General features: G+C 33.3%; 1 protein-coding gene and 2 long non-coding RNA genes across 22 annotated transcripts in view; 1 reads left to right on the top strand and 2 right to left on the bottom strand.

The window, feature by feature from the left end:
* The window catches only part of LOC147374446 (uncharacterized), a 32,747-nt gene extending 28,834 nt beyond the window's left edge, over positions 1 to 3,913 (bottom strand). For both annotated transcript variants that reach the window (XR_015162772.1, XR_015162771.1), the window contains exon 1: positions 3,723 to 3,913. This is a non-coding gene — a long non-coding RNA (uncharacterized LOC147374446). The remainder of the gene's footprint in view (positions 1 to 3,722) is intronic.
* CACNA2D1 (calcium voltage-gated channel auxiliary subunit alpha2delta 1) overlaps positions 1 to 15,207 on the top strand; it is a 527,964-nt gene that overhangs the window by 490,203 nt on the left and 22,554 nt on the right. For all 19 annotated transcript variants that reach the window (XM_086397179.1, XM_086397175.1, XM_086397178.1 and 16 more), the window contains 12 exons: positions 3,376 to 3,473; positions 4,637 to 4,724; positions 6,272 to 6,334; positions 7,006 to 7,109; positions 8,012 to 8,098; positions 9,624 to 9,691; positions 10,028 to 10,066; positions 11,495 to 11,566; positions 12,073 to 12,225; positions 12,311 to 12,363; positions 13,945 to 14,000; positions 14,376 to 14,505. In XM_086397179.1, the coding sequence (XP_086253305.1) occupies positions 3,376 to 3,473; positions 4,637 to 4,724; positions 6,272 to 6,334; positions 7,006 to 7,109; positions 8,012 to 8,098; positions 9,624 to 9,691; positions 10,028 to 10,066; positions 11,495 to 11,566; positions 12,073 to 12,225; positions 12,311 to 12,363; positions 13,945 to 14,000; positions 14,376 to 14,505 (1,011 nt within the window). The remainder of the gene's footprint in view (positions 1 to 3,375; positions 3,474 to 4,636; positions 4,725 to 6,271; positions 6,335 to 7,005; positions 7,110 to 8,011; positions 8,099 to 9,623; positions 9,692 to 10,027; positions 10,067 to 11,494; positions 11,567 to 12,072; positions 12,226 to 12,310; positions 12,364 to 13,944; positions 14,001 to 14,375; positions 14,506 to 15,207) is intronic.
* LOC147374444 (uncharacterized) overlaps positions 4,411 to 15,207 on the bottom strand; it is a 173,944-nt gene continuing 163,147 nt past the window's right edge. The window contains exon 4 of the long non-coding RNA XR_015162774.1: positions 4,411 to 4,453. This is a non-coding gene — a long non-coding RNA (uncharacterized LOC147374444). The remainder of the gene's footprint in view (positions 4,454 to 15,207) is intronic.

The raw sequence follows: 15,207 nt of genomic DNA, 5'->3' as shown, positions 1-15,207 counted from the left end.
TTAGAAATAATTTGGCAAATTTCTAATACCAAAGATCTTTTAGTTTCAAAGTAATTTAAGTTACAAATTTCATTTGCTCGGAAACACAAAGTGAGCAAATGAGATCATTTTTAGCTTTCAGATTATGAAGGTATTTTCAGGAAATGGAAATTGGTCAAAACCCATCCAAAGGTTTCTCCATCTTGCTAATCTTTTTTAGAAGAAAAAAAAAAAAATTCTCAGAAAAATTATGATCCAAAGCGTGTAAACCAGATCTCTCATAGGAAAACAGAGCATCTTAGAACGTTTGCCAGCGAGTTTTCCAACTCATCCTAAGGGGAAGTCAGCAGTTGTGGTAACCGCAGTATGTTGCCTGCACAGACTTGCCTGGGGTGGTTCCTCTGGAACAGGAAGTGGCGATTATCTTCAGTGTCAAGCTCCCAGCCATGTGCTTAAACAATGGTTAGGCTAACAGGCAACTGATGTTGGTGCTGTTTAGCCACACATTCACACCTCAGATACTTAAGTCAGGCTACTGCTGCTTATTGCTTGCTGCCTTGGGGGGTGACTTTCTGTTGTCCAGGATCATTCTTATTACTGGACAACTCATTCTTCTGACACAGTCAACACTTTGTTTTCTCACATTTCTGTTGTGCAATTTTTTTTACTTCTGCTCCTATCCTAATTCAGCTTGTCTCCTTAATGACAGCTCCAACACTTTTCACTGCTTTGCCATTAGAATACATCAACAAGTCAATAATATCTTGAGACTAATTCAAAATTGGGTATAATCCAGCCAGTGAGGATAAAAACAAAAGCAAAACATTATGACATTGTCTAAATTAATTGCTCAGAACAGCCTTCTGTTGATAGAGGTTGAACCTGCTTTTGGTTTGAAGCTTTGTGGGTGTAAAAGCTCATGAAGTAAAAGTTTAAAGCACATTGTATATTGTGTTAAAACACTAATTTGGGATCTGAAGACTGGCTTCACCTCTGGGCTTGACCATTTGCCAGTTAGGTGCCTTTGGATAAATCTTTTTACATCTTTACATCTCAGTTTCCTCACCATTGAAATATTAAATTATCTCCTGGTAAAATTATTTTTAGAATTAAATGAGAAAAGATAATTTTAGAAATGCCTTTTAAATAATAACATGGAATTTTAAATGATCTTTATTAATAATTATTTTATTTAGTCTTTCTACAACATTGTACTTAATCCTTCTAAAATCTTGCCATCAGCTTCTAATTCTGTGAGATGCTACTTCAATATATTGGCCTTTTGACTTGCAGGCTAGTGTTATTTCCCAAAAAGCATAACACTGTGGGAAGAAGTCGATTTTAGCTCTGTCAAAAACTGAGTATCAATTATGAAAACTTTTTAAACCTTGCCTCCAAACTAAAATTTTCAGTGAAACAAGAAGTTATGACATTCTGTTGCTCTCTGCTCCCTGAGGCTTTGTGTTTTAAATCATGGGCTTGCATCTGAAAATGTTTACTTTTTAATTGCATTTTTGTCTTGAATATTTGATTGTTTAGCCTGTTAGTTGTATTAACCTAGTTATTATGATTGCAGTCTTCTTATATTTATGGGACCTTACATTTATTCTGCATTTTCAAAGCGCTTAGGACAGCAGTTTTCAAAGTATGAAGCCCAAACAATGGTTTCCAAACACTCTTTCCAAGAATTCACAAGGACAAAGCTATTTTCCTAACAGTGTTAAGTGGCATTTGTCTTTTTCATCGTATTGATGTTTGCAGTGCTGTGACAGTACAAAAGCAACGGTGAGCTGTTACTGCATTGGGAGTCAAGGCAGTTGTACTAAAGTGTACTGGTAGTCACTTAATCTTCAATGCAAGACACTCGCATTGGGGAAAAAGCCAGTGTCACTTTAAAATATCCTTCAGCATGTATCTTTTAATACTCTGAATAAAGAAAATGGAAATCTACTGTATACTAGAGTAACTTGGCTGACTCCAAAAAAGAAAGAAAGAAAGAAAAGCACTTGTGTGATTGTTTGAATTGAGAGCTAAAGTAAGAGTGTCTTGATTTTTTTCATGAAATGGTTTATTAGAAAGAAGGAATGACAGATGAAGTATGCTTATTCAGACTTGGGATGGCAGGCATTTTTGCAAAAATCCATTAAGTGAGCCTTTTACTTTGAAGAATACGACTGAAAGTAATTGTTCTCAATGACAAAATCTGAACTTTAAAACAGAAGTTAGAATTTTAGCAAAGTTATATTTATTACTATAAGCAGGACTGCTTTGCAGTAGTTATAGACTTATCTAATGAGATCAGTGATATAATTTATGAATGTGAATTTTCAGTATAGTATAATGAAATGCGTCATTGTTTGAAAGATCTACATTATTCACATTTTCCAAATAACCAATTTATGATGTGAGAAAATCATGGGTGGGTAAAAGAGTCACTCAAAATGTAAGATTGTGCATCGAATTTTAATATAACAGGGTAGAGAAGTTCATTGGTATTGTTTCAGATTCTGTATCACAAATCACAAAGCAAGAAATTACAAATAATCAAGTTTTAGTGTTAAAGCATAGTGACAGTTATCTGAGAAGACAATTAAAATAATTCTCTCTTTTCCAACTGGTTATTTTTATGAGGACTGATGTTTTTCATGTGCCAAAACAATCTTGCAGTCACTTGAATGCAGAGGCACGATTGTCTTCTATTAAGTCAGGAGTTACAGAAATTTGTAAATAAGCACATCAATGACATTTGTTTTTAGTAGATTATTTTCTGAAAATTCAGTAATTTCTCATAAAAGTGCTATCATGTGATGTGTTTATTGAGATATTTAATAAATAAATGCTTTTTAATTTCTTGATATTAATTTTTTAATTTCTTGATGTTAATTTATAAATGTAAATCACTAACCTACAGCATTCAATAATAGCTCAGTCAGTAAAGAATCTGCCTGCAGTGCAGGAGACCTGGATTCGATTCTTGGGTTGGGAAGATCCCCTGGAGAAGGAAGTGGCAACCCACTCCAGTATTCTTGACTGGAGAATCCCATGGACAGAGGAGCCTGGAGGGGTACAGTCCCTGGCATTGCAAGAGTCAGACATGGCTTAGTGACTTAACCACCAAACCCACAGAAATAACAGAAGTTAATTTTTATTGAGCATCTTTTGGTCCAGAGGTCAAAAGCTTAATATATATTGTCTATAATCTTTAGCACTTAATGAAAAAATATTGTTCTATTATAGAGATAAGATGGAGATAACAATTCAACAGCTTACAAAATCATGCACTAACTAAAAAAATAAAACTAAAAATAAAAAAATTGTTTCCACTACCTATGATTGCTGTGAACATATTTTTAAAGTTTTGAGTTTAACACCTAATATCCAAAATATGTTTTTCAGAGATTACTGCAATGACCTTAAAATATCAGATAATAACACCGAATTTCTTTTAAATTTTAATGAGTTTATTGATAGAAAAACTCCAAACAACCCATCATGTAAGTATGCATTTATATGTAATCATTGTTTCACTGTGTTTATATTCAAAGTGGTCAAATCTTGGTTCAGTTTGTTGCTATGCTGGTTTATTTATTTACTTTTTGAATTTTTAATGGTAAAATGAAATAATTTGACTCAATTTTTTGCATATATTAAAGAAATTTCATGCCATTATTAAGTAAACTTTAATTTTCAAAGCCAGGTATTAAATACTTGCAAATGGTCAGCTGTAAATAAGATAGGCTTACCTTTACTCCTCTCAAATTTGAGGAATTTAATTTGGAATGATCTTTTGAAGGTTTTTTTCATTGCATTGTTCTTGCTATGTAGAGGAAAACACAACACAATTTTATCAAGTTATTTATATCCTCCAATTCATATAATGAGTTTTAATATAGATAGTATAAACATAAAACTAAATAAAGATATAACACCTAATAATTTTCTCTCCTTGATATTCTATTTTTATCACAGTTAACTTTAATCTTAAAAAGTATGGATCTATAATTCTCCATTTTATGAAGTAAATCAAGTTGGAATAGATAAATTTTACTAGTTAGTTTTTAACCATTTTATTTGTCTTTTAGATAAATTTACATCATTTTACTATGAAACCTCATAGAGATTTATGGATTCTTGGCTCTTAAAACATTTCAAAATCTTAACTATTCTTTTTTTCCTAAAAATACCCTAGTTACTAAAATGTAATATCAGCAGAAAATGCAGAGATCATAGGAAATGAGAGGAAGAACCATTTTTAGGCTTAGAACATAATGAAAATATAAAAGAAATTATGAAATTACTTGCAACATTGATTTATATATATTATAGATTAAAATAATGGTCTCCTTTCCTAGAGTGAATTGAAATGAAGTCTATGAAATTATGATGCTTTGAAATCCCTATTTTTTTGATAACATTTAGAAAATAACTTGCCTAATGTAGAGTTGGCTTTTCCACTTCTAATTATGTCCATATCCTGAAAAGTGGGAGGAAGAGGAACACACGTGAAAATGCAGATAATTAATAAGGGTACATTTTTAAATTCATAGAAATATTATCCACTCTAAATTGCTTTGGAAACTTAAAATATACATTTGTTTCATTATTATCCTAATTAAACTATGTGGGTATAATTAAGCCTCTCCTTTTTCTGTGTTAGGCAACACAGACTTGATTAATCGAGTCTTGCTGGATGCAGGCTTTACAAATGAACTTGTCCAAAATTACTGGAGTAAGCAGAAAAACATGTAAGTATTTGTTCTTATTAATAAAAAGATATATAAATTTAAAGTTTATTATCTTTAATAACAATTTCTCAAGAAAACCATTTTGCAGTTGTTGAATTTTTAGTATTGGGTGTATGTCAGGACTAACATCAGCTGTTACTCAGCTTTACATATTTACACACCTCACTGTGAATAACCAAATTAAATTGATGTGCTTGCATGGGTCTCAGTGTTTGAGGTAAAATAGGATCTCTAGTGAATGTTCAGTTAGGTTTCTAATAGTACTGCCCTACACCTAGTCAGGGAGAAGGCAATGGCACCCCACTCCAGTACTCTCGCCTGGAAAATCCCATGGGCGGAGGAGCCTGGTAGCCTGCAGTCTGTGGAGTCAGGAAGAGTCCAACACAACTGAACAACTTCACTTTCACTTTTCACTTCCATGCATTGGAGAAGGAAATGGCAACCCACTCCAGTATTCTTGCCTGGAGAATCCCAGGGACGGCAGAGCCTGGTGGGCTGCCGTCTATGGGGTCGAATAGAGTCGGACAGGACTAAAGCAACTTAGCAGCAGCAGCAGAACACCCAGTCAAGAAATTGAGAAATCTGACGATTGTTCTCTTCCAGTCTCTTCTCTACTCCATTTCTAATCAACCACCAAATGATAAATATTTTTTTCTAAAAAAGTTTTCCTCTCTTCTTCATTCTCAAGGTTCTAATGTTTTTCCATTTCTAGGACATCACAAGCAGGTGATTTTTCTGCCTTTAGTGCTTCTGATTTCTCTGCCCACAACCCCGTCCCATCTATTCTCCATGTAACACAGACTTGCCAGAGTCTCACTTTTAAAACAGAGTCCTAATTTCAGGATAAAGGTGAAGCAGGCTCTCCAGCTTGGATTTCAGGATCATACATGAGCTGACCATTCTTCAGAAGCTTATACGTGGAATTTTACTTCCTATTGTTTGTCATCTCATGCCTTACGCTTTTGTGCACCAAACGCTACCGCTCTCCACTAGCTTCCCCTCACGTGTACTCAGTGCTTCACATGTGGTGTCTTCCTGTCATCTCTGTTAAGTCCCATTTTGTCTTCAAAATGCAACTATATCATTGTTTCTTATGAAATGTCTTCCTCGAAGATCCTCTCTTTAACTATTTCTTAGACATTTTAACTGTTAAACTGTAGTGTGCATCTATTCATATATTTACCTTGGCTTGCTTTGTCTTCAGTTCAGTTCAGTTACATCCGACTCTTTGTGACCCCATAAATTGCAGCATGCCAGGCGTCTCTGTCCATCACCAACTCCCGGAGTCCACCCAAACCCATGTCCATTGAGTTGGTGATGCCATCCAACCATGTCATCCTTGGTCGTCCCCTTCTCCTCCTATCCTCAGTCTTTCCCAGCATCAGGATCTTTTCAAATGAGTCAGCTCTTTGCATCAGGTGGCCAAAGTATTGGAGTTTCAGCTTTGTCTTAGGAACCCATTTTATTTCTCTTTGTACCACCAACATCTAAATATTGTACAAAGACTCAGTTGAACGAAACTTTGCTTCTTCTGTCTTCTGTTTCAGCAAGGGAGTGAAAGCACGATTTGTTGTGACTGATGGTGGGATTACCAGAGTTTATCCGAAAGAGTAAGTTCCAATAACATCTGTAAAAGTTAGTACATTACAGAGGACTTCTCCAAGGATCTGTGCATTACTGTATTAGGAAGCTGTTCTTCAGAGAAACTGATCACTATTAAATTAGAGTTTATTTAAAGTACTTAATTATTAAAAAACTCCATTCTTGAAAAACATGCTATGATCCTTCAATTGTATTTTTCCTTGTCACCTATATTACAAAATTTAAGAAGTTTTAAAAGAGATTTTTCTCTTTGTAGATATAACTAACCTGGTTAAATGAACATAATGTTATTATGAATATGACTATTGGCAATATTTGCATAGCACTTCATTATTTTCACTCATGTATGGATTTTATCTGTGTTTATCTTTAGAAGAGTCCATAAAGTGGGCTCTGTAGGCTTTTTAATATTAATTGACTTACTAACTGACTTGTCCTTAATTACCTGGCTAGTAAACGTCAGAGTAAAACTTGGAGTCAGCTTTTTCTGCTCCTTAATTTAACTCTGTGCTGATCTATTGCTTAGTAATGAATGTCATTTACACCATCAATTACCACTAACTTCCTTACACGTACCAGAGATGCAGACACATCTGTAAAGTTCAGTGATGTCCGCAAATGGAAAAGTAAGTTGTCACATAGATTAAAGAATAAAAATGATGAGCCACTTCCTCCTTAGGGCTGGAGAAAATTGGCAAGAAAACCCAGAAACATATGAGGACAGCTTCTATAAAAGAAGTCTAGATAACGATAACTATGTTTTCACTGCTCCCTACTTTAACAGTAAGTACTACTTTACAATTCATTCATCTCAATTCCCCTTTTTAAAATAAATTATTGCTCCTACCTGCTTTCCTACCAAACAATATATTTTATGATAGTTGCTCAGATCAATCATTATTAATTATATACCATATGCATGACACTGAAAAGACTGAAGTATCCCTTTAGTTGAAGAAGTAAAATGCATCTACAGGAAATCAGCCAGCCAGTAATGTGAATACAGCATATCTACAGGCATGCACGGTACAGTGAAACAGATGTAGACAATCCCTAATTTCACCAACTGCAAATACACTGAAGAATGTTTAGTGAATTTTTAAAAATGGAATTAATCAGTTTACTCTGCTTTAATCAGTATTAGCTGCATAATATTTGTACAAATTATTACTAGTCTATATTTTAAAAATATTCTATTGGGCTGTTTCCCTAAAACTTTCTATTTTAATCCTTCAGCCTTTCTAGAGGTTGGGCTTATTACCATCATTTTTACAAATGGGGAAACTGAAGTTCAGGGCATTTCAGTTTTTTCCAGGGACATGTATCTTTTACAGCAGTTTCATGAATCTAAGATCAATCTTTCTGCTTCACTTCAATAGCCTCCTCAATATTTTAGCAGGTATCATAAACCAGAGATTTGGTGTGCATCCTTTAACTTGTGAGAGTGATGCAGCCAAGCTAATAAGTCCCATTCCAAAGTCAATTAATGCAACCAATTCATGGACACTCCAATTAGCCTGGTATAAAAAGGAAGAAAAGGGAAGAGGAGAGCACTCATTCCTTGATAACATATCTATGCTAGAATATTTAAGCAAAATACTGTTTTCCTATATATATTAAAAGAAATATAATATTATTTGATTTAGCTAGAGTGGTTTGTTTTCCTTTTTTTTTCTTTCTTTTAGAAAGTGGACCTGGTGCTTATGAATCAGGCATTATGGTAAGCAAAGCTGTAGAAATTTACATCCAAGGAAAACTTCTTAAACCTGCAGGTAAGCATATATACTATCCACATACACAGGACTGAAATTAAATGTGACCTACTCTTTCTAATATCAACTGGCAATACTTATCAGGAAGGCTATCAGTAAGCTTCAACCAAAATACAGTCAAAGACATGCGAGTGTGAAAAAGAAAATGAGACACAGTTACCTATGAGACTGGGGATAAAATTAAATTGATACTATAAAGAGTTGACAGATTTTTGAAAGAAGTGTGTATATGTTTATACACTGTTGACACAAATTTATGGAGTCAGTTTTATACTATATATCAAAATTCTAAATGTTTGATGTAGCAATCTCACTTTAGAAATCTAACCTATAAAGTATTTCAAATATACAAAAGTAGAGGGAATTCCTTGGCAGTCCATTGGTTAGGACTTCACGCTTCCACTGCACAGGGCACGGGTCTGATCCCTGGATGGGAAACTAAGATCTCACATGCCATGTAGCAGAGTAGACATCGCCAAGGATGTAAATGTCTGTGATGTTTTAAACATAAAAAGTTGTTTACATCATTGAGAAAGATAAATTATGTCATATCTATATTATATATCTGTTAAAAAGTAGGGATCTTTTTTAAAAGCTTAGAATAAAGACTATGAAATTTTTGGTAAACTAAGTCAAGCAAATGCAAAAGTTCTTAAAACTGAGCATCAGTGGGAGAGTTAGAAGTGGACTAGAGTAAACAGATAAATAAAAGTTAAGGAAAAAACGTATTGTGTAAATCAGTGTTGTTTGCATTCTATAAAGGGTTTAGAGAGGCCATATTGAAGAAGCAGATAAATCCCTTTCTGCTCCTGGGGGCAGTTTTAGCCTCCAGTGGTTCAACTACATGGATTCACTCTGTCGCTCATGCAGTGACCAGCTCATTTGCTCCTTCCTGCATTCTCGCAGTTGCTTATTTACTCATCCAGTCTTACTCTTTCAGTCTCTCATTCACGTGCCCTTTCCCACCCACTCACCTACCTACTCATGCGCTCGTGTTTCCACGCTTTAGCAAACATTTCTTCAGCAACTACTGCATGTACTGGTTAGGTGAGAGAAGCCCCTTCAAGCTCTCCCTTCAAATGACTGCATATTTATAAATCTATTCCTGACACTATCAATTTTTAAGCTTATTGTATTAATTGGCAAGGTTGTAGAAAATGAATTATGAATATAAAGAAGTTTTTGTAATAGTTTAAGAGCTATTAATATTACTTCTTAATGAAAACCTCAAGAAATATGTCTCTAATTTTAACATTATATTCAATGTAATGCTATTTTATAAATTACCTAAATTATCATATAGCAAAGTCTATATCTAGCTAATTAAATGTGTAACCTTTTACATAAATTTGAATCAGCATTTCTCAGTGTATCTGCAATTAAATGGATGTTCTGGTTTTTTTTTTTTTAAGGAACTTACATTTGCCTCCTTAGGAATTTTCAAATGTGAGAGTAAAGATAAGTGACAATTATGGCTACATTTCTTTAAAATTTTGTGTTAATTTTTCTTTACATGGTTTTTCAGTTGTTGGAATTAAAATTGATGTAAATTCCTGGATAGAGAATTTCACCAAAACATCAATCAGGGATCCGGTAAGATTTTTTTTTTAATTCCTATGCTACATTTACTAGTCTCAAAAAATCAAATATAGTGGCAAAATCAACTTTTAATGCTACTACACTGAAGCATAATATGAATTCCTATTTTTTTCAGAGATTTTTTTTTGTTTAGTCAACCAATATTAAAAATATTATCAACGTAAGAATTTAAAATGCCTATTTAAATATTTATTGATATTCTCTAATTTATAAAGGTAAAACTAATGATTAGACTATCATTTAATCTTTTATGGTAATAATTAAAATGATATAATTAAAATCCAGTTATTAAGAAAATGTGAGGTGATAATTATACTTTCTGTCTTTCAGTGTGCGGGTCCAGTTTGTGACTGTAAAAGAAACAGTGATGTAAGAAAACTCTTTAAAATGGAATTTTTAAATACAACTTTTTGTGTTACTCTTTCTAAGACTAATGGTAAAAAAATGCAGGAAGTTTTCATCAGATACCAAAACAATATTGTATGGAATGGTGAACTTATTCACTGATGAGAATTTGAATTATATGCTTTTAATTCCTAAATTTAAACTTTAGAAGCATTTAAAAATATTCATTTAAAAGCCATATCAATATGAACTATATTCTCTTTGGACCCAATTGTATTAGATTCTTTTGCACATCTTTATTTCAGCTTTGTTTCTGACCATGGTTTCTAACTGAAACATACTTATTATCAATGCAGTCTTCCCTCATCTTTTGCATTTTATCTGAATATTTTTGTGCTGTATTATAGTGGTGAGAAAGTTTCTTTTAACTGAACCTTAGAATTGTAAAAAAGTTTTACTTGCCTGGATTGGATTCTATCACTTCCATTTTTGTTTGAGAAATTGAAAAAGCTAATATGAACCTTTTGTTTCCAGTTTAAGATGTTGTACGAATGATACGAGCTAAGTTATGCCTATCCTCAATAAGAAGGATGAATCCCCCTATTTTCTTTGAGTCCTCGTATGTATGTCTATATGCTTCCAAGGGAAGCAGGAGTTTTGTATCGTTTTATCACTCCTAAATCTTGAGAAGCCATAGCCAGTAACATTCATTTTACATAGACTATGTATCAGCTGTTTTTAGAGCAAAAGTTTTAGCAAGCTTCTTCCATATTAGGAAAACAGAATGTATTATGTCCTGAACTCTGAAAACAATGCTTTTGATTGTAATTTCATACAGTAAAACTATTAAATTGATTGATATATTTAAGCATAATTTAAACTGGGAACATTTTAGGATATATGATTATTTTTCCTTAAAGGTATTTTTTCCCCTTGATTCTTGCTTTTACATCCCAAATTACCCAAAAGATTTTAATATAAAACAATTATAAATAACCTCATGGTGTTGCTTTTTCTTTTTAAGTCTGTGATGGATAGTGCCCCAAGTGGATTTTTTAAAATGTCTTTCTTGTCAAAATCTTAATTATGTGTTTAAATATAATAAAAATAATGATACATTATTAAATATTTGATTTATCCAGTTTCCTGGTTCATTAAGATGACCACAGAGTGGCAAAAGGATTTTTTCTGATTTGTTCTTATGTATTGTTGGGACTGAGTTGACAATTTTAATGGCTGGATGGTGGTGGAATTTCAAGCCCTGATGGTTTGATAGCAATCTATGCATACCCTGATTTCATCAGAATCTCCTGAGCACATACCTTCAAGATAAGATATAGTTATTTAAGCTTTTCTCCTATTTTTATTGTTATAATCATCTACATAAAATGGAGTCATAATGTAACTTAACCTTCCTTAAAAATGTATTAACTGCTGTTTTTATTTTGATAGGTAATGGACTGTGTTATTCTAGATGATGGTGGGTTCCTTTTGATGGCAAATCATGATGATTATACTAACCAGGTATGTACCTAAAGTGGGAAGGGGTAGAGTTTCCTAAGTGTGTTTCCCTGATCAACATTATGAAACTCCTCCAAACCACTATAAAAATTGATAACCAAAGTGTTTAATGTAATAGAAACCATAAAAAAATACATCCTAGAAATAGTTTTCCTTTTACTTGTTAGTTTTACTTTCTGGTATTGTTTCTGTTAAAACTTATTTGCTAAAGATTTTAACATGATATGAACTGTTTTATTTTTGATCTCTCGGGAATTTAGAGAAATTTCACATATTAGTCTGTTGATAATATGAGTCTTAATACAAACTGGTTTGAAACAGATGAAAACACCTAATCTCATGGGAGTTCTTTCAAAGTGTCATATACTCATTTATTACTTGCTTTTGTTTTTAAGCTCCTCAGTGGTTTTAGTTCAGTTTCTTTGTATCATTTCTTTTCTTTGTACTGATTCAAGTGTTAATAAAGTTTCAAATGTGAGCCAAATATTAATTATTTTTTTCTGTACCAGATTGGAAGATTTTTTGGAGAGATTGATCCAAGTTTGATGAGACACCTGGTTAATATATCAGTTTATGCTTATAACAAGTCTTATGATTATCAGTCAGTGTGTGAGCCAGGAGCTGCACCAAAACAAGGAGCAGGGCATCGCTCAGCATATGTGGTCAGTAATATCCACTCGGCTTCCCGTTGTGTCAGAGGGACACTCAGGGTTCATTAGTGTAATACTTTCTTATCCTGTTTTATAGCCATCAATAGCCGACGTATTACACATTGGCTGGTGGGCCACTGCTGCTGCCTGGTAAGTCCAAATTTTAGTTTTATGGGTAATGAGCAAAAAGTGTTGTAAAATAGGAAAGAATTTGATGAAAATACAGACATGTAGATAATTATTATGGGAACTACATTATTTCCTACAGCACATATTGTTAACAGTCATAAGTATTTTTTTCCTAAATGATCAGTATAAAACCATTATAGTTATTCAGCTTTTTCTATGAAAACAGTTTTATGCAAACTTCAGCCTCTTCAGGGGATCCTTTTATCTATGGATCTGTTGAAATTCTTTTCACTGGTATTTTGTGTTGATATTGTACTCAGTCCTTAAATTTTAGGCATCACATTGATCTACAGAAATTTACTAGTTATTGTCTTAAATACCCACGTTAAATGTCTTCATCCATCAGATTCATGATATGATGACTTCTCTTTCTACTTCTTCACTTTTCATACAAAGGCTGGCCTCGTTTTAGAGGCATCATATTCCTGAAATGGATCTAATTCTTTTCACCAGTTCTACCCTTCCTCCCATTTCCCCTCTACCTACATCCTGCCACCAATGAAAAGAAGACATTTAAATTGCTTATTGAGGCACTGTGGAAAGTCTGGAAGATCAAATTTGTCATTGTTTGGGTCTGGTCAGTCAAGTAACTAATCCCCCTGTGATGTCCGGGTCCATCCCCCCCTTCCTCCGTGTTTCTCTTTCGTACCATTACCCAACTGGGTTGTGTAAGTTTTGTTCCATGTAGGTCAATACATAAGGTTCACTTGATTTTGAGGCTTTCCCAGCTAAAATTAAATGATTATGCATTTTATTAAAGTAGCAAAGATTTTAGATTAAAAATCTGATTTCTTAAAAATTATGAAAAATGGTACTTTCTGTTGTCAAATGCTATTTTAGATAGGCTTTACAAAGCCTATCTCATAGTTATCCTGAAATACTTGTTTTTATGCTATTTTCTGGCCAGAAAATCCCTCCTCCTCAACTTCCCCTTCCCTTCTCCCCACTTTTGTTTTAACTAAACTCAGTTCCAAATGAGTTTTTACCAGTATTTGGCTCAATTGTCATTTATTGTAAAACTGAAATGTGCCATATGTCCTATATTTAAAGGTATATTTCATGAATGCCACATTATGCATTTTATTTTATGCCACCTTACGTAAATAGTTAATAAACCCATGGTACACAGTCATTTTTGTTTGTTTTGTGGTGTTTTTTCCCTACCATAATACAGCTTCAATATTGAAAATAAGGATAAAATCTTGAATGTCAAAACTATGCACTAAAATGATGACATTCTCCCTAGAGTTATCACTTCTCCTCACTCAGATTTTATATTAAGTGTCTTCACACATTATGTGTCCCTCACAGGGTCCTGAAGACAACTGACTTCATGACTTCTTTTACAGAAAGAAATTTACAATGTCTTATATAATTTAAAAACACTTCTATAAAAATGCTTGCAAATTCTCAGTTTTTCCAGAAAGATGAAAAAAGAAATATGTGTATGTGTACATGCAAAAATACTCTGGTTTTTATGATATAATTTATAAAATAAAACACCTAGCTTTTTATCAATAGTTTTTTGTATTTAAAATTTAGGTCTATTCTACAGCAGTTTCTCTTGAGTTTGACCTTTCCACGACTTCTTGAGGCAGGTATGTCATAGCTCAGATGCTATCATAATAACTTAAAATTTTCTTTTTGGGTATGCTGAGTGTGTGTGTGTGTGTGTGTGAGAGAGGGAGATCGACCATTTAACATTTTTGTAGGTTAAATTCTTTTTGTCACAACTTTCCTAATGCCTTAGAAACATTCCTAGGTCACATTGATTTCTGTTTTGCAGCTGTTATATATTCAAATTCATTTATTCTAATGAGAGTTAATGGGTACCTTTAGGAGCTGCCACTGTACCTCATGGAGTAACTAGCCAATTATGGTGCCTGCCCTTATACTGATTGATTTGTTTTGCTCTTTGAGAAATGGAGGCTCTGGGAGACCCCTCATAATAATGGTCTTTGTTTTCCCCACAGTTGAGATGGAAGATGATGACTTTACGGCCTCTCTGTCAAAGCAGAGTTGCATTACTGAACAAACTCAGTATTTTTTCGATAACGATAGTAAATCATTTAGTGGTGTATTAGATTGTGGAAACTGTTCCAGGTAATTCGTTTCTTCAATTCTGGACTAGTCTTGCTTCCCTAAGAAATTGTACTCACTTGTATAATCATTACAGAAAATAACAGAGATTGTCATTTGAGTATGAGAGAGAGGAGTAACTACTTTACATTGAAAACACCACAGATCTTCAGTTTCTCTGAAGGTTTTTAACGTTAATTCTGACTTCGATAAGTTGTAATTCCTTCAACTTATTTTAGTAATTGTGTAATCAAGAAAATTATGCCCACTTTTAGGCAGAATATAAAGGAATTTGTCTAAAAGAATCCATATTAAATTTTTTCTAATGTAGAGCTAGTTTCAGAAATATTAATTTTGATTAGAATTATACTTACTAAACAGATTAACAGACATATCCTTGGGCAGGAAATTGTTTTAGTTGTAGTATTCACTTATCTATCTTTGATTTGAAACTGAAAAAACTAAGAACATATTTCCTGAAGTCAAGGTCAGTGTTGGTCATCACGGTCCATAAAACACTTTGAAAAATTTTTGGAAGAAATGGAAAATTTTATTTGTATCGAGAGAAAGAATGAACGGCAGGGTGGAGATTTTTGAAATTTTAAGAGGAAAGGGATAATCTATGTCACAGTATCCCTGAGAACAGAGCAGGAAGGCACATGGAATACTTTGTTTTTAGTAACTTAGGACAGCTTATTCTAGAAGAAATGTTAACAGAGAGAAGAG

Source organism: Bos grunniens, chromosome 4 (assembly GCF_055505025.1).
Source record: "Bos grunniens cultivar Pamir isolate PY7600 chromosome 4, Bosgru_T2T1.0, whole genome shotgun sequence".
NCBI classification, from domain to species: Eukaryota; Metazoa; Chordata; class Mammalia; order Artiodactyla; family Bovidae; genus Bos; species Bos grunniens.
The sequence above is the reverse complement of the archived record's forward strand: the minus strand, read 5'-3'. Positions and strand labels throughout refer to the sequence as shown.